This window comes from Enoplosus armatus, chromosome 17 (genome assembly GCF_043641665.1).
Source record: "Enoplosus armatus isolate fEnoArm2 chromosome 17, fEnoArm2.hap1, whole genome shotgun sequence".
In the NCBI taxonomy this organism is placed as follows: Eukaryota; Metazoa; Chordata; class Actinopteri; order Centrarchiformes; family Enoplosidae; genus Enoplosus; species Enoplosus armatus.
In genome coordinates this window covers 3882675-3902691 of record NC_092196.1, presented here as the reverse complement: position 1 = coordinate 3902691, position 20017 = coordinate 3882675, and the positions used below count along the sequence as shown (strand labels likewise).

Sequence of the window (20017 nt, the reverse complement as noted above, 5' to 3'; positions counted from 1 at the left end):
TGAATGAAAGGAGGAAGGACAGAGGGACGGCAGCAGATGAGAAGAAAAGTGGAGATTAAAGCGCTCACTGATAGGTCGGCTCAGTATTGACGCTTTATTGAGGCTGCTACGTGTTGCATTTAAACGTCGATAAATCATCACCCCAAGTGTTTTGAGAGTTTATTTTAATTACAGTGAATTAACATGACTAACCCCGGGGAGGGCTGGCATTCTGACTGACACTGGTGTTTTAAAGGAGCCGTACATACTTGCAGCAACCGTGAAAATGATCCCGTCAGGACTGAGACCCTCTGATGTGACGTTTCAACCTAAAAATATCAGGAGCAGCCCAAAAAAGTCTCATAGAGTAGAAAAATGAGGTTAGAAGGGAGGATAGACATTTAAGGAGGGATATGCAGAGAGGTGGGTGAGAAAGAAAAAGGAGGAGGGAGGGACATTTTTCAGGAGTTATGGTCATGGGAAGAGTGGTAGAAACAAGACTAAGAGTTCTATGAGGCTCTGGGAGGCTGCACTTAGACAATGCGATGTTTTGAGCTAAATGCTAACGTCAGAATGCTAGCATGTTCACGCTGACCATGCTAACATGCTGATGTTTAGCAGGTATAATGTTTACCATGTTCACCATCTTCGTTTAGCATGTTAGCATGCTAACATCAGCTAATTAGCACTGAAGACAAAGTACAGCTGAGGCCGAGGGGAATGTCATTAGTTTGGCAGGTATTTGGGGATAACAAATAAAAAGTATAGGACACCAAAAGTTATTTTAATTCATCTGGAGGAGGGCATGCCTGCCTATGCTAAATTTCACTGCAGTCAGACATTTTACTCAAAACCACAAATGTCAACCTCATAGTGGCGCTAGAGCAAAAGTCAGGGGGTCACGAAAATCAATAGGAGCCATCCTTTGGGGACCATGCATCTCTCTTCAAAATTCCTTTGTTAATCACCCAATAGTTGTTGAGATATTTTGGTCTGCACCATAGGTCACTAACAGGCGGACCGCAGTCCGAGTCCAGACCGAGACGCTAGCGTGGCTAAAAACAAACAAAATAAAGCCAGTAATTCAAATAATTCAAACAAATAAAGGTCACTATTAAAGGCCCGGTGAAAGGGAAAAGGAATTACAACAAACAACAAAACCAAAAAGATCAGACTGCGATTAAAACATTGTCTCTTAATAATTTTGTTTGGAGTCAATGTGTCTTTTCATCACACTAAAAGCCTGCAAAGAAAGGGTGAAATTATGCCATTTGTTACTGCGGAAGGCTTTTAATGTGAAACAGCTGCAGGAAGTGTTGCATTTTATTGACAGCGATTAGAAAAATGGCAGAAGAGATTGAAAATAATTAGTGAATGAAAACCGTGTTAAAGTCGAGAAACAGCTGAGTGGCGAGTATGACATGGCTCTGTTGTTGGAATTAATGATGAGTAATTGACTTTAAAACTGAATCTATCAAGACAGGAGGTAAACAATAAAGAAAATGTTGGGTTTGCAGTAACAGCAAACAGCACCAGCAGCAAATTTAAATGGAAGCAGATGAGAAAACAGACAGATGTCTTTAAAAAAAAAAACGGATAAAATAAAGTTGTAAAAACAGGGGAAATGGGGGGTAAAGGCCTGCCTCTAGTACAAAGCATGGGAGAGAAAACAAACAGGTCAAGAGTTTGATCTTCTTCTCTGAAATGTTCGACGACACACCCTGATCTCTGGATCTCTCTCTCTCCCTCACACACACACACACACACACACACACACACACACACACACGGACACACAAACATACACATCCATTACAGAGCAAGGGGATAGATTTACAATCACAGGAAGCCAATCCCACAGACACAGAACCACCAGCCCTCCCTGGTCTGAACCTGATCCAACAGATAGAGGCCTACAGAATACTCCTCTCTCTCTACCTCCATTATCTGTTTCACTCTCATACATACAGTCATTTCATACCTATTGCAAAAGATGCTTCTAGATATCTGTAAAACATGCAGAGTGCACACGTACAGGTAGTTTAGATGTCTTGCTCAGCGGTCTATGTCGGTCTTTTCCCACCTCCGTGTTAACCAAACCAGCAGCTTTGTGGTTGCAATCCCATGTCTGTAACTTTCAGGCTTCCATTGCCCGTATTTGAATAAAGCTCGCGTCTATAATATGAAAGAAATGAATGAATAAATGAGGATGAACATTACAGCATTTGAGCTTTTGTTTTGGCCTGAGTTGATACCCGCTCCGGGTTTCTGCCAAAACAATCAAAGTGCAGTTGTTGTTTCCTTTGTCTGAGCTGAGATGTGAATCGCAAAAAAAGATAATAACTTTTACAGCTGCACTTGGAAAAAAAAAAAAAAAGTCTCACCAAATAAATGCGCCCGTAAGGACACAAAAGTAATGGCGATACCTGCAGTGTTCTCATCTGGAATGAAATGAATAGATTGGATGTTGCACAGCACCAGGATATCTTGTTCAGGAAGTTGTCCTTAATTATGCATGTTTAATAATCCTTGTGAACGAGAGAGGCAAATTTGAATTTGCTAATAGCGTGTAGTAAATAGGAAAAACAAATAGTAAAATTTGCATCGTGATGAGTAGAGGAGAGGATGATGTGATAGGCTCTGAGAATACTGTATGTAGAGTCCACTGGGGCATGTAATGAACTGATATCATGCAGTGTCAGCAGCAGCCCCCTAATTTACTACTATGGATTAACCCTCAGAGAGAGTTACACGTTGAGTGGGACAGTTAACGGGGGGGGGGGGGGGGGGGGGGGGGTAATGAGAGAGAGCAGAGGCCGTGTTTCTCCTTCAAAGGGGTTTAAAAAAATAAATAAATAAAAAAAAAGAGGGCTGTTAAAGTACTCCAGGTACAGTACTTTCAGTTCTGTTTCACCTCCAGTGAGCACCCAACCCCGAGCCTAATGTAACAGCTCGCCTCTTCCGACTCAAGTAAGACGATACATGTTGCTGATTGAACTCACACAGAAGTTTAGTTGTTGAAACAGGAGCAGAACAACATCACCAGGAGGGAGTCTACAGCTAACGCTAACGTGCTGACCTGCCTATAATGACGGTGTTACCGTAACACGCTGTAACTAGCAGGTACAGTTTTTACTGTGATCATCTTAGCTTGTCATATTAGCATTCTAGCAGTTGCTGATCAGCACTAAACATGTGTGTTTATGCACCAAAGCACTGAACAAGTTAAAATGTTGACCCGATGCTGGTGCAAAATTAAACAGTTAAGGGCTCTCCAAAGTTAATTACAACTCATCTTCTGGGGAACATGAATGTCTGCACCATACTTAGAATCGGTTAACCCACTCCTAAGTGTCCTATTTACAGTCACAACTTTGAGTTTTCACTTTTGTCAATTCACTTTATCCAATCACACAAATCTAATGACAGTGAAAGTGAGTTGATTTAATATAATTTAAAAAGAGTCTGGCATAAAGCATCTGTGAGATGAAATAAAATGTCATTATGACTTTTAATAAGACATTTATTTTGATGCCTAAATGCAGATTGAGAATCATTTCTTATACCTTTGGCATTCTTTTTTTGATGTGTATTCTGGACTATTTTATGGGCCTCCGTGGGCCTCGACACGAACAGAGACAGATTTTAAGGAGCCTGGGACGCAAAGATGGGAGGCCGCCTTTGTCACGGTGAAAGTTAAGGAAGCAGGCTTTCAAACTGATATATCCTGAGTTTAAAGAGCACACTGAGATCTTTGAAACCAGGCACGCAAGGGCTCTCTTTCTTTCATTCTCCCTCCCTCTGAATTGTCAACCTATTAAATGTCTCTTTGTCTCTCGCCTATTCACACACACACTAACCAATGGAAAGCTTTGGACCGTTCTCACTGACAGAGAGAAAGTGTGTGTGTGTTTGTGTGTGTGTGTGTGATTGTCATAACGGAGCTGCTGACAGCTTTTTTTGGGGGGCAGTAAGTGCACCAATGTGATTTTACTACTTTAGAAACTAAATGCATTGCATGTGTGTGTGTGTGTGTGTGTGACTGAGACATGCAGAGAGAGTGAGAGAGAGAGAGAGAGAGAGAGACTGTGAGCATTAGAGTGGTGTGTATGTGGTAGAGTTACATGGAGAACAATAGCCTTATTGTACCTGTGTCTGCAGCTACTGTCTGTCTTGTGTCGATAGTCCAGCTCTGCGCTGAGCCTGCTGGCCTGATTCTCTGCACAACAGATCATTTTTAAGATTAAGTTCAACATTCCTGAATTAAGCCATTCACACGTGAGCTCCATGGTGACTTTGATCATTGCAGGTTTCCCCCGGTGTGTCAAAGCGGGGTATAACGAAAAAATGTGACGATTTACTGCCAAACACCTCCTAGGCGACAGAAAAGTACCTTTCAAGCATTCAAACGTCTACACATTGCATGTTAACACGTAGCATAGCATAGAGTCTTTCCTGTTCTGCCAACACATAGGCCCCATTTACACATCTGGATACATAATAACATCCGATCCATGGGCCTTCAATTTATACCTGGTACACTACCTCACCATTACTTATTCTTAAATGATGATGATGCAATACATACATATATATAGACATACATATACATTGCTATTTTCTTATTTCTATTTTTCACTTAAATATTGTAAATGTGTATATTTTTATTTTCTATTTCTTATTTTTATATTTTGTCCATACTTTTATTTCTAAATTTATGCTGCTTTCTAATCTTGAATGGGAGCACCAGTACTGTACAATTTCCCCCTGGGGATCAATAAAGTATTTCTGATACTGATTCTCTTCATCTTGATTCTGCCTGCATTGTGATCAGATCTCAGTCTGTAAATCATTTAGGTGGGGCTGGCAGACTTGGTTATTCCTAAGGGAAGCAATGCTGCTTCATGGGCTCTACTTTTCCAAAGGGTTCGGCATTAACTTTTAAATCACTTTTTGCCATTATTATTATTAAAGGGCTTATTTTCACTAAGTTCAATATCGAAGCAGTAGAGGCAAAGATATTCTGATGTTTAGTGCCTAGCATAGGTCAAGCTCCAAAGGTGCTAGATCCTACATTACCCACAATGCCCCTGTGGAGGAATACCCATCTGCAGTCTCTGTAGTGGTCTCTACTCAACACTCATGGCCAAAGGTAAGGACTGAAACAAAGACCAAGACAAGCATCTCTTTGTGGCTCGGCTGTCTCTTCACCACCACCGTCCGATACTCTGCAGCCGATTACAGTATCGGGAGCTACAAACAACTAAATGTATGGTTTTTAATAAGGCAGAGATGCCTTAAATAGTTTCTTGCTTGTGTGTTTTTCCAATCAAACAGCATCTACCAATGAAGTTCTATTATTCTGTCTTTGTTGATGTTTTCACATACTTTTAAATGAATTCATGGACCAAATTAAAGAGACAAAGCTGAGTAACTACAAAAAGGTAGGCAATTAAGTTGTCTGTATTGTACATAGGGCTGCAAGTAATTACAATTATTTTCATTATTGATTATTATTTTTTGAATCTTTGAAATGTCAAAAACAATTGATAAAATGATCATTAAAATATCCCAGAGCCCAAAATGACATTTTCAAATGGGCTGTTTTGCCCAAATAAAAGACAGAAATGTTACATTAATGATGCAAATCCCTAAACGATAAATCGATGAATCGACTAATCATTAAAGCTCTGATTGTACTACTGACCCTGTCCAGTATTAAGTCAACAATGCACATGCAGTGCAGAACCGGTGCTGACATTTGCGATGTTGCGATCTTTGTGCAAAACAAACTCAGCCGAAGGAACTAAAGAAAGAAAGAATGAACATCCTTACTACAACTGCACTGAGCTGAACTCAAACAAGTTTCCCCTTTGCTACCCACCCAGCACCATCCCCCCTTATGTTGGCACTTGGCCCTGCAACTATAGTAGCACGCAGAGGGGGCCCAGGGTTCCCCCGCGAGGGTGACGGGGATGGCGGGGTGGGCGGGGGGTGAAGAGAGCGGGCAGAAGAAAGAAATGGAAAAGAGATGATACGGACAAAGAGATCAAGGGTTATTAGGAGAAAAAGCGTGTGGCGGGGTGGGTGGGGGCGTTAGGTGAGGAGGAAGGAGGGGAAGAAAGAGGACAGGAGGAACAGCAGGATGAGAGTCAAGCTGGAAAAGGCAAGCAGAGGAAAGAAGGGCAGAATGGGGGAGGCATAAAGGGAGATCAGGAGGGAAAAGATGATGGATGCAGAGATGAAAAGGATGGATGGGAGGGAGGGAGGGAGGGACGTATGGGGAGGGCATGAATGAAAGAATGGGGGGAAAGATGAGAAGGGATGAGAGAGGACGGAGGAATGAGAGCGGAGGAAAGAGGGAAGAGAGGCGCTGGTGAAAAAGCGTTTAGAGAATGAAAAGAAAGAGGGAAAACAGAGAAAGAAATAAAAGTACTGAATGTATAATAGCCAGTGGGCCAGTAGGTCTGCTGTGCTAATCCGCATTGTCAGATTATAGTGTAATCCCATGGTAGAACACACACACACACACACACACACACACGCACGCACGCACACACAGCGCAGGGCTAAAGTGTCTGACTGGACCCCGCGGAGCTGAATTGGAATAACTGTCGGTGATCCCGAAATTTCCTGGCCCGGCACTGCGTGCTTGTTGCCATGGTGATGGCTCCAGGAAGGGGGGGGGGGGGGGGGGGGGGAGAGAGACAGAAAAAGAGAGAGGGGAGAGAGTGAGAGCAGGAAAGTGAGGAAAGATAAGATAGGACGAGAAGGGGGGAGAGATGGAAAAAAGTGAACGAAAACTGAGACCGGGGCCACGGCGGGTTTGGCACCAGCCACACACACACACACACACACACACACACACACACACACACAAGCATGTGGAGCCAAACCCACATGTTCTGCATGTGTTGAACAGCTGCATAAAACCGGCCTATTAGCCAGAACATACAAACAACGGTGCTCATTGGCTCAGGGACGCCACTACTTCTCCTCCATTGGCCGACGTGCTGCAAAACAACCGTCTGATTGGCCCAAAGTCACACACACCCACTGTAGCAAAGGGATCAAAGGAGGTGAGTTAACTGAACACGGATGTCGGTATGATACTATATAAACACACACATGCTGCATCGAGGAGCTCACATCCGTTCGTGTTTTGGAAAGTTGTGCTTTTACACTCACGCTGAATGTCCACTTTAAGAATTAATGTTGCCCAAAGCCATCACAAAATCTAAAGTATTAACCATTTCAAAGTTTCCAAGAAAGTCTTATTTGTTTGCTTGAAATTAAGTGTTCTATCTTTGTGAAACAAAATGTCTGATGTTGTAACAACATATTGCACTGCACGGTGTTTTGAGCTAAATGCTAACGTCAGCACGCTAACATGCTCACAATGACAGTGTTCACATGTTGACGTTCAGAAGGCATAATGTTTACCATGTTCACCCTCCTAGTTTGGCATGCTAACATTTGCTAATAAGTACTTAAGTCAACGCTTACTTTTGCAGGTATTCAGTCAAAAACCAAAGTATTGGACAAATGAAAAATTTGACCTGATGATGGCGCCAGATGAAGGTCAGGGGATCACCAAAGTGCTAAGAAATGATCCTCAGCGGGCCATGAATATCTGTGGCAAATTCATTCAAAAGTTCTCAGATATTTCTCTCGGAACCGCAAATGTAAAACTCATGTTGGTACTAGGAAAAGTCAGGGGACCAACTGTGTCGGGAGGCTTTATCCTCTGGGGACCATGAATGACTGTAATTTTGTGGCAATCCATCCAACAGCTGTTGTTAAGATATTTCAGTCTGGAGCAAAGTGGTGGAGCCACCAACCGTCAGATGCTATCCCTGGAGCCTCGCCGCTAGCATGGCTAAAAACGCACACACACAGATACATAAAGAAGTTGTTCAAATGCATGTAAACACATGTGTACACACACTGCGCACAGAGCTATTCACAGTCTAAGAAGCAATCCTGAGATGCACACACTCATAACCCACAACCACATGGTCTTTTCTGGGACAGAAAGGAAGGACAGATGTTGGACCATCGTGGTGGCTCATCTGGATAAAAGGTGTACTTAGTTAGAATCTGGTCTGGGACCAGCATGTGTCCTTTTTCATGCCACCTTTTCCTCTCTCTCTCCCATCCTGTCTTTCCACTGAAAACGTGCAAATAGAAAAAGTAACAAAACAAAAGAGAGAAGGGGGCCACTGTTGTTTTAGTGGAATCTTCCAGAATCCCTTCTTTCCTGTTGTCAGCTCGGGCCGTCCAGATCCTGGCCCAGTTCGACATGACTAATCACCCTCACCGGCTCCCTGACAGCAACACACTGCCAGCCAGACTGATTCATTGGGCGGGCAGTGACGAACAGGGGGTGGGGTGGGGGCCAGGAGGAAGACGGAAAGAGAGATGTAGAGAGAGAAAGACGGGGGTAGGCAGTGCAAATGACAGACTCTCCAGGAATTCATGATCTGTGCAACCACACTAACAAATGCAGATGTAACTAGTCCCTGCAACATATGTGACAACAAGCATTAGCACTTGTCATTTTGGACTGTCTTTGCAATATATATATATTTTTTTGGCATAAAATGACCCATCAGAATTCAGCACGGGGAAGAAAATGACATCTGCCGTGGTCTTTTCACATTCCGACTAATGAGGATGTAGTTTCATATTTATTCACACATTAAGGATGAAACATAATAACTTTGGGGATCTCTCAGCTTTCCACCTAGAGCCACCAGCAGCTCAAAATTTTAATTTCTCCAATACCTTGGAGAAAACTAATGACATTCCTATCAGCCTCAGGTGTACTTTGTCTATAGTGCTAATTAGCAAATGTTACCAAAATAACAACCAACCAAACTAGCCTTGCTAACAGCTCCGTGAGGCTGCACAGTGAGTGCTTTGAGCCAAGTGCTATCAGTGAAAATGCTAACATGCTGATGTTTAGCAGGTATAATATTTACCATGTTCACCATCTTAGTTTAGCATGCTAACATCTGCTAATTAGCAATAAGCACAAATGATGGGAATGTCATTCGTTTTGCAGGTAGTTAGTCATAAACCAAAGTATTAAATAAATGCCCCAAATGTGAACCTCATGGTGGCGCTAGAGGAAAAGTCAGAGGATTCATCCTCTGGGCACCATGAATATCTTTAAAATTTCTTGGCAATCCATCTGATAGCCGTTGAGATATTTCAATCGAGATCAAAGTGATGGACCGACCAACATTGCCATCCCTTGAGCCCCTTAAAGTTATCGAAAAGCAGGAAGCAAGAAGGTCAAACATGGCCTGGTCACAAGAAGAACATAAAGGTTCACTGCCAGCTACTGTTAGGACGAAAAACAAACAAAAGACACCAACGGAAAACTATATAAATCCATGTATTAAAGTGAGATGTGTGCCTGTGTGTGTCCACTCCCTTTACGTGTGTGTTTGGTTTGTGTTGCTGGTGTGTGTGTGTGTGTGTGTGTGTGTGTGTGTGTGTGTGTGTGTGTGTGCGCGCGATGGATCACATGTCTTACCATGAGGTCTGTGGTGACTTAGCAGACAAACAGAGATGTTTCAGTTTAAAGTGACACACTAAAAACACCCAGGGCAAGATCCACTCTGAATACAACTTTCCATTCTCTCTCTCCATCATTTTATCTTCCTTCAAGTTGATTTGTTCCTTTTTTTTTTTTTTCCTTTCCCCTCTCTTTTTTTTTTTTATTAGGGAGGATGGAGGCTTCACACTCACTCAATATGCTCTATTTTTCCCAGCTGCTCCGAGGATTGGGTTCAGATGGTCTGAATAGTCTTCAAGTCACAAGTTCACCGATCATCTCTAACCATAAGTCAATACGCATATTTTAGAAGAGTTCAAGCTTCCTGGAAAATAAATCTGACCCAGATAAATGCCTCCAAATCAGCAGGAGAGGCTTCCTCACAGCCAGCGAGACTACAGAGACTGAAAGGCTGAAATATTTATGAGTTAGGTGAAGGGGAGGCCTTCATCGCCAGCTTCACATCCAGCTTTAAACATAAGTTATACACTACCAGTCGACACTCGTGTGCCTTCTCAGATCTGATAACACGCCCTAAACCACTATACAGATGCAATGCTGGTGTTGGGAAACAGTCTGATCCTCCTCCCTACAACATATTGTGAACATGGGCGTTTCACACAAATGAAGACACCTTCACAATGTTTTTTCAGAAAAAGTGACAAAAGGAGGCCGGGACATTCTCTTCTCCTTCAACAACAATAGAGCACATTTAATTCAATAATTGTTTTGCAAGCTTCGCAGTGAAATGGACTGCTATTTTACAAAAGCAATACCAGATCACCGTATAAAAACATACTGAAACAAGTGCAACAAATTGAGCTACAAATAAGCTTAACCTTTCTCTTAGTGCTGCCCTGTCACTGGTGAACCCAATTAACTATCACATTTCCTTGAGAGTCGGTTCAAATTTGAGCTACATTTGGATGGAGACTGGATTTATAAAATGATTATCATTACTTACTTTTCAGCTCCTTTTTTTCTCACCAATAATGTATTTTTACTGAGGAGCTATTTGTTCATTTCTCAACCCCCGTGGAGCTGCTCACTGTTTTAACAGTAAAGGCCACATCCCATTGTAATATGTACGGATAATCAGGGCAGTGTGAAAGAAAGGTAATGCAAAGCACATCCTTTTTCTGGATAATTTAATATTGCACTGCTGAGAATGAAATTGCACTTTTTTTTTCAGTAAATGTGTTGACTGTAACATTTACAGCAGCAGCTACTTTAAACACACCTGCTGCCAGGCTGCTGCGATGATAACCCCCCCCCCCCCCCCACCAATCAGTGTGTGAAGACGTACATGCTCAGTTTCCTCTTTAAAAAGGGCCTGAAGAAGGTTAATATGGGAGAGAGTGATTTCACAGTGCTGACTTTTACCAGATGGAAAGCGTCCAACCAAAGCAGGCAGAGAGAGAGAGACGGTGAGTAACAGAAAACGACAAAACGGGGGGGAAAGAATCACATCTGGGTCAAAATAGTGTTTAATGGCCTTCAATAAGTAAGTATCGTAAAAGCTGGATTTGGATGAATTTGCACGTGATCTTTTGTACACACACACAAATACAGCACAAACTGTAAGTGCGTGTATTTAGAGGTCAGGTACATTATATGGAATCTTTTGCAAATCTGCATCTGCGCGGGCCGAGATCCAACACCAAACATCTGTTCGGCCGCTGGATCACACATGTATGGCTATCGGACACACACACACACATACATACACAAACACATGCGCACACAAGGCCAGACTCAACATCTGTCCTGCTGGCGAGTCCCTTCTGGTCCTCTGATCACTGCCTCCTGTATAAGGTCGCAACACACATAACAACGCGCATGATATGAAAGAAGCGGCCGCGCAGATATTTTGTTACACCAGATGGTAAGGTTACTGCATACAGTGGCATTAATGGACAGCCGCCTTTTCATAGAGGTCGAGCCAGAGAGGTGGGACCACACAGAGCCCTTCTATAGGACAATCATTTCACAAATCAGTTTTGGGGAAACAGCCTAATACAGATATTTGGCTTTTAAAGTATATATTAGTATATGTTTTCTTTCCAAAAACAAAAGAGCAACAGTGTAAGCAATGGATTCAACAGCATGTTTACCTGCTCTAACGTAAGGTGCAACCGTTAGCATGTCCGCAAACCTACCTTGCTACCTGCAATAACCGAGCATTACTTCCAAGGCTAAGGATCACATCATTTACTACCTATCTTAGTGTAGTAGGCGGTCCTAAATGCTATCAGAGTTCAGGCTAACATTAGCAGCTCTGTCCTGCTCTTTATTAGACATGGGGAAGTTTACACTCACAACACCAGAGACGTTACCCGAGAGAGCATCAGCTACGTTTCCCAAACACAACGGTTAGTCCTTGCTTTTCTCTGGTAACGTTAAAGATCCCCTCCAGACATGTTTCGAGCGTCTAAGCATCATCTTACATTCTTCCATATCTAACTTTTGATTGGCTACTGCATGGCTACCTGTCTTCTACATGGATTACCCACTGGTGAGGATGCTGACTGTTTGCCTGGGACAAGCAGCTTTAGCCTCAGTCTTTTACTATTGTATCATCAGCCGCCAAATGCATATTTAACCCTTTTTTTACAGGATGCTGGTTTGAAAAAGAGACAGCAGGAAACATTAAAAAGTCAGCTGAAGACAGCCTTTTAAATTTACGGGAGCTAACTGTAGCTTAATTAGCTTGCTACACCTGATTTCAAGAAAAAAGAAGCCCGCTTTTGTCCTTTTGTCTTCCCCCGTCTGGAAACAAGGATCCATTGCTAACATTACTAAGAACTGACGCAAATCTGTCACCGTTATCCCTGAAAACTGCATATGTGCCGCGCGAGAAAGGAAAAACCTGACAGACGTAGCGACCGTTTCTAAGGTGGATAGGGTTCGTAGACGTTAGGGATCAGAAGTGCATCACATACCAACTTTAACCTCCCAAACACTCTCACACATATCAAAAGCCCGAGGGTGTGTCAGTGTACGGCCCATTTTCCCAAGACCTGAACCCGCGCCCAAACTATGTCACAGCCCTGTTTTTAGCGGCCGCTCGCATTGCAAGAGCACCAGCATTCATTCAGAAAAGTCCCAAGGCGATGCTAAATGTATTCACTGCGGGTGTAGGGCGGAACATTTCTGAAAGGTTCCCATGTAGAGTACAGTAAAACCTTGTCCAGACCATGTTAGTTTAAGTTTAGGAGTTGAGTCTGAAAAAAAAAAAAGCATCATTTCCTGCCTTTATTAGCAGCTCAAACATTCATTTGAAGCAGCGAGAATACACTCAATGTTATGAATTCAGGGCGTGAGTGGAAAAATCCTGCACAGTCGACACTCTGCAGCGGCTCTTCGGGAGACACGCACACCTTTGCAAGCTAACACACACCTACACATGCACTGCTACTGTATTAGTTACATAAAAATTCTCAGCAGACATGGCTCAGCTGTCTGTTGTTCCCCTTTCTCTCTCATATATCTTTGAGATTCAACTCTCATGTCTGCAGAGGATTTTGCTAGCATATTAAGCTGTGTGTGTGTGTGTGTGTGTGTGTGTGTGTGTGTGTGTGTGTGTGTGCGTGCGTGTGTGACAACTTTTGTCCCCTGTCTGCAATGCTTGACTTCCGCCTTAACAATTATAACAAACACTGATAATGTAAATTCCAGCAGAGTCTGTACCGCTCTGTGCCAGTCCTATGATGGTGGGGGACAATCGTGTTGGTGAGTGTTTGTGTGTGTGTGTGTGTGTGTGTGTGTGTGTGTGTGTGTGTGTGTGTGTGTGTGTGTGCGCATAAGCCAGTACAGTAGGTGGGTAATGCCACCTCTATAATCGGTGCTGATTGAGCCCGGGAGGTCCCACCCCGCTGCCCTTCTCATTTTGTGGGTGGTCTAAACCACTTATTCCCCCCTCCTCCTGTTAATCTGCACTGTCGCTACAATAGAGTAGAATACAATATAATAGAATAGATGTCCTGATATTCACCAGTAACTGTCATATCGCACTTGATATATATATATATGGCACTTTTTCTATTTCTGTCCCGCCTTTGTGCTGCTCCTCTCTCCTTATTATCACCTCCACCTCCATATCTGCAATATATATATATAAATACTTCCCTTCCCTTTCCCTTCCTGTCCTGTCCTTCTCTTCCTTTACCTTCCCTTACTTTGCTGCCTTATAATTTCTTTTCCTTTCCTCTCTTTCCATTGTATGTGCTGTCTTGTCTTTCCTCTTCCTTCCCTTTCCCTTTCCTTTCCTTCCCTTCCTCCACATCCCAGCCTTTCCCCTCCTCCCATCTCCTCACCTCTCCTGTGCTCTCTCCTATTGTCCCTGAACTTGCCGCTGACCCATTAAACTATGTGGATGTTATTTTTGGTGCAGTGCATCGCACAGATGAGTAAGTGTGTGCGAGGGAGAGGGAGACAGAGAAGCAGTCGGCAATCAGAATAAAAGTGAGGTGGAAGCACAGCTATCCCTGTGTTTCATCACCTTGTCCCCTTGTCATTTCATCATCTTCAGCCTTTCGTTAACCCTCCTCCATCCGTCCCACCTGCTCATCAAAACACTCTTCCCCTCCTCCTCTGACTAAAATATAAATCTCCCTCTCCCTATATCTTGCTTTGCTCTCTTCTGCAACTCCTCTCACCATTCCCTTTTCATCCCCATCCACCTCTGTCTCTCTGTCTCTCTCCCCTTCTTGTTCTGTAATTCAATCATGGAGGCCGTCAGCAGAGAGGTGAGTGATGATGCTTTGGAGGAAAATGCGGGGAACTCAGCCAGCCAATCCTCCACTCTCTCAATATTATCATTTCTAATTCCATTTTCAAGATAAAACGCAGAATCAATAATACTGTGTTTGTGTCCGTCTCTCTGTCTCAATACATTAATATATTTAATATGAACTGCTCATTGGCCTGCCCCAAGACAGACTTGTATTTATAAAAGGAGCATTTCATCAGTTTCCTCTGATGCAAAACAAACAGAGACGTGCTATCTTAAATGCAGGTTATTATCTGAGTAAACTAACAGAATTATTATGACACACACACACACACACACACACACACTTCATCATCAGGTCATTTACACCTCATTTCGTCTGAAGGACCTGTACTAGTGTAAAGATCAGTACAGGACATCTGATGTAATCAATATCATCTATCTATTATGATTTATGGTGGATTATTGACCATGTTTCTACGTAAATACATAGTCGTTTATTTTTTATTGTTACTAGTTACTTTACAGATTCATATTTCATATAGAACACACATATGAGCTTAGAACCATCTCAGAAAATATAGTAGTTCAAATTAGCTTCACCTTCACCAGCTACAATACCAAAATGCTGTGTATATGTTACTGCATCAGTAATAACAATCCAATATTATTATAGGTAATAACACTATACTTTTACTTTATACTGATAATACTTCAGTGGCTTTACTTGAGTAGCAATTTTAATGCAGTACTGCAACATTAAAATTGAGAATTGAGTTTTACATTGCGGTATTGCTACTTTTACTTAAAGTGCATATAATCGGTATTTTTATTTATTTAACAGTGGATCATTATAACGATATGTAATATGAAAGGGGTCGCTCGTAGTGACGAACCCACAGAGAATTACTCGGCAGTTCCTTCCGTCGTCTTTCAGCTCATTGTTTCAGACTTCTGATATGACTTTTTTGTTATATTAGCACTCCAGCATAAAAAAGCTCTTGCTCTCCTGGGCACTATGGTGCATACAATCCAGTAGTGTGCATTATATAATATAAGCGCACCCTGCAAAAAAAAAAAAAACAAGCTTCTTCACACACACTGAAGCATATAGCTGCAGACAGAGCACAGTTAACCAATATGAAGACTCTGGCTGACAGTATGTGACGCTTCCTCTCTGCCTGCCTGCTCCTTTGTGAATGTGCACTGGTGTGGATGCAATCATCTGCTCTACTCCTCTGCCAGCCTCGCACATCAACACAGAAAGATGGGGGAGAGAGAGGAGGAGGGGGGGGGGGGGGGGGGGGGGGGCAGGGGGTTTGTATTGAGACTGGTCTGTGAGCATTAACATCTCTCCTGGCTTCAAAGAAAGAAAAAGGAAGGAGGTGTTGTGTAGCGGTGGAAGCATGTGTCGGCCTCTCAAGGCAGCAAACGTGCCAGAGGTTGAATGCTAATCACTTCACTGATGCGACAGACACACACACACACACACACACACACACACACAGCCTTTAATGACACACAATAAACAACCATCAATACAGATTACACCATCCGCCTTGACACACAAACACTGAAACAGCCCATTAACAAACACAGACCTCAGGTCACACTCAAGGTCTGCTCCGTGCGCACACACACACACACACACACACACACACACACACACACACTCATGACCTCGTCTAGTGCTGCGTGCAGAAGGGACATTGAGTGACAGCAAACTGATGATGACTCTCCAGATGGTGCCAGATGTGTCCACATGTGTGTGTGTGTTAATGTGTGTCTCTGTGCTGCAGGTGAATGTGTGCAGACTGTATGTCTGGCCTGAGGAGGAGTAAATGAGTTGCAGCAGGGCAGAGTCTTTGCCAGACCCATTACACACACACACACACACACACACACACACACACACACACACACACACACACCAAACCCAATCTTACCTCTGCGCGCACACAATTCAACCACCACATGCACTCATTACCACCACAAACCACACACACACACACAGCTGTCCGGTGAGCTTTGTGTTTAATGCTAGATGACAAACAGGTCTGTGTTAACATCAGCCTAGCGTTACACTTCCCTGCTGTTTGTCTGGGACTCTTAGCTGCACTCTGTCATTATTGCCTGGCTGCTTCTCTCTGTTTTGTTTTTTTTTTTTTTGGGTGAAAGACTGGCCCACAGTCCGCCTCAGGGAATATCGGCGTCCTGCACACCCCAAAGCACTTTTCAGGAACTGAGAGACACATCGGTTTATGTTATGGCGTGACGATGATGACGAGGGATTGAGTGTTTATTGAGGAGGGATGGCAGCCTGTGTCATTAGAAGCCACTTGAATGATTGGCTGTCCAACACGTCCGCCTGCATGCTGCTCGACTGAGTACACAGGGAGCAGGCGAAGCAGCGGGAACACCTGACAGCAGAATCACCCCGTGATTAATACTGCTTCTGTGGAGCTGAAACTTTTCACGTTGTCACTCTGAAGCTGCAGCAGAGGTGGCGTCCCTTTGTCACTTTCCTCCAACACCCACCTCCCAGACACCAAGAAGGTCTATTTGCTGTTTAATTGTCATTATAATGTTATATTAAAAGAACATTCCTCTGGAAATCACCAACTGCTAATCACTAATCACATTATTAGATTGTTAATACTGATTCAGAGGCTGTGAGATGATTGATGGGCACACAAAGTTCTGCCGCACAACGTATTATCCAAAAAGGCCGGCAACCACTGGTTTGATTCATAACATTGCATTGTATTTTATAAGCTTGTCATGAGTTTCTTAAAAAAATCGTCATCTGTAAAGTAACTAGAAACTTCAGCTATCAGAAAAATATAGTGGAGTAAAAAATATTTCCCCTCAAGAAGTATAAAGTAGGAGAACATGTAAATAGTCAAGTACCTCACAACAGTACCTGATGATCTGAGCCTCACAGGGGAGCCACAATTCAACAATGTAGCAGGGAAGCGCTTTAAAGGTGATCAGGAAGATCTTAAAATTTATTCTAAAACGGAGTGGTAACCAGTGAAGAGAGGCTAAAACAGGGCTTTTTGGCTCAACCCTGAATACAATGAGTTACAATAATCTAACCGAGACGATATGAAAGCATGGACGACCTTCTCGAGATCAGGCCGAGAGAGAAAAAGACCTGATCTTTGAGATGCCCCTTAATTGTCATTTGTTTTTCAAATGAAACTGTCCCTGTCAAATATCCCACCCGGGTTTCTGGCTGCAGGTTTGATATTTGAAGACAGGGATCCAAGATGTTTCTGTAAAATAGGGATGGGCTTTGGGGGACCGAAGACAATTATTTGCGATTTGTTTTCGTTTAGCTGGTGAAGGCTTTGGGACATCCAGCACTTTATTTCTGACAGAAAGGATAAAAGATGGTTTAAATTGCCTTCTTCAGTGGTTTTTAATGGGACATAAATTTGAGTGTCATCTGCATAACAATGGTACTGGACTTTGTGTTTATTTATGTTATGGCCCAGTGATAGCATGTGTATATAAACAACAAAGGGCCAAGAACGGAGCCTTGGGGAACACCACAGGTCAGAAGGTCCACTGAAGAGTTACCCATAACTACTGAGAAAGTCCTGTTTGATGAAAAGGATTTAAATCATTTGAGGGCAGTGTCCCTGATGCCAACCCACTTTTCAAAGCGATCCAATGGAATAGAGTGATCTACGGTGTCGTTTGTCACTTTGATAAGAGCAGATTGAAATTTGTCAAAAAATATAATTATTCATATAAGAAATCAACTCTAAATAAAAGGCTTTAAAAGTGCTTTAGTTGCCGTGTGTGTGCACTGCAGTCCACTGAGGACTGACTCTAATTCGGTGCACAACTGTGTGTGCAGCAAGCCACGGGCTGCTGCCTACAAAAACTTGTTGGAGGGCTTACCTGTCCTCTGTATATGATGTACTAAACAGCAGTCTGAGAGGGGCTTCCAGCTGAAGTGCACTTCACTGTAGCCTAAAGGTTATTTTGTGATGTGCTCTTGTACATAATGTACTCCACTATTTTGGGCTCTACCTGAATATGCTGGACCCTACCAACTCAAGGGATGTCTGTATTTTGCACCAGACAGGCTGCAGACTATCTTTAATCCGAGGGGTTTCCTGTATGCGCTCTGCTCCACTGCAACCCCCCCCCCCCCCCACTGATTCCTACAAACTGTTTTGAGGCCATGTGCTGTACCTCACTGAGTCCTGCGGAGTGAGCTTTGCCATCTGTGGTATAGCAGCAGACACATTAGCTTCGTACAAAAAAAAAGTCAAAATCAAAAGTGATGTTTTCAGTACGGCTGAATATTCTCTCCCCTCCCACATTCTGTCAGATTCAATTACCAATTTCAATTTTCAGAAATGTATTAAAGCAAGAGCAACAGCCTCGTCATAAAATACATCAAATAACCTCTCGAACTATGGATCCTATGGATCTGAAACAGTTTATTCATTCTCCTTCTGTCTTGTCTCTACCCCTTGTCCTATTCTGGAAAACCAAAATCACTGAAGACAGACAAGGATTTCAGCTAGACCAAGAGTAATAAGTAATAAGAATCATGCTCTGATTTTGCTTTGTGATTAAAAATGGAAGCCACAGTTCTGGACCATTATTTGTCATAAACACCGGCTCCTTTTATTCAAATGAGGCCCACCTGCTGCTTGGAGCCTTTCCAGTGTAAAGCGCCGGGTCGGAAGCCGCAAACCCGCCTGACCGGAATAGTTTTAGCGACTGGAGAGTGAGGTGAGCCAATCTAGGTTTAAAGGGGGATGATTTTATAAATGCATATTAAAACTGTGTCCAAGCTTAAATGTTTGAAATCATGTCTGCAGAAATTAGAGTCCATGCAGTTGGGCCCTTATAGCACCCGTCCCTGTCCGTTGATAACTGTATCAGCCAGTTGTTTATCAGTGGAAGTATCAGTATGGCAGCCTCTACACAATGATCTATGCAGCTCTCCCTGGCTTCACTCTGTGTTGCCCACACATTAGAGTGGGCTGAGGAAGCGAAACGTTGTTGGATGTTGTAGTGCTACATAGAAAATGCAGAAAATAAACAATTAGATAGGCGTCATACATACTTGGACACCAGGGGAAGCAGAATAGAACAGAATGGAAGTCTGCTTCTCCTCCTCACTTATACGAGGTTTAACCACCCATGTATCTGAATCCCTGACCTTAACAATCACAAGGCCACACAGGCACCATCGCTCACTTGTGAGACTGGGTCACACAGACACACACACACACACACACACACACACACATATCCCTCGTCCAAAAAACACAACTCTCTTTCCCTCCCTACGTATCTCTCCCACCCGCCCTCTCTCTGCTGCAGTGCACTCAGACAGGGGTCTCAAGATGGGCTGTCAGTCTCCTATCACACCACTAATCTTCTCTGATACACCCTGATGCATACAGCCCCTCCTCTCTCACCATCTCGCTCTCCCAATCACACACACATACATGTTACACACACACACACACACACACACACACACAGACATCATCATCATTACAGGCCTGATAGTGCAGTAACAGCCAGCAATGGTATGTGAGAAATAGCATTCTAACTATTGGTCTCATCAGAGTCCCACAATCTGCAGTGGAGTAGAATAGAGGGTCTTACTTGCTTTCCCTGGCCGGGGCCTTTGCAGCAGCTTCTGCACGGTGAGCAGGTCCTCGGTCTTCACCGCCTGCAGCAGTTCCTGGTCCTTTCCCATC

At 43.2% G+C, this 20017-nt stretch overlaps 1 protein-coding gene across 1 annotated transcript in view; it reads right to left on the bottom strand.

The window, feature by feature from the left end:
- Positions 1-20017, bottom strand: part of caskin1 (CASK interacting protein 1) — an 86527-nt gene extending 66510 nt beyond the window's left edge. The window contains exon 1 of the mRNA XM_070923207.1: positions 19923-20017. Within this exon, the coding sequence (XP_070779308.1) occupies positions 19923-20016 (94 nt within the window). The 5' untranslated portion in view covers position 20017. The remainder of the gene's footprint in view (positions 1-19922) is intronic.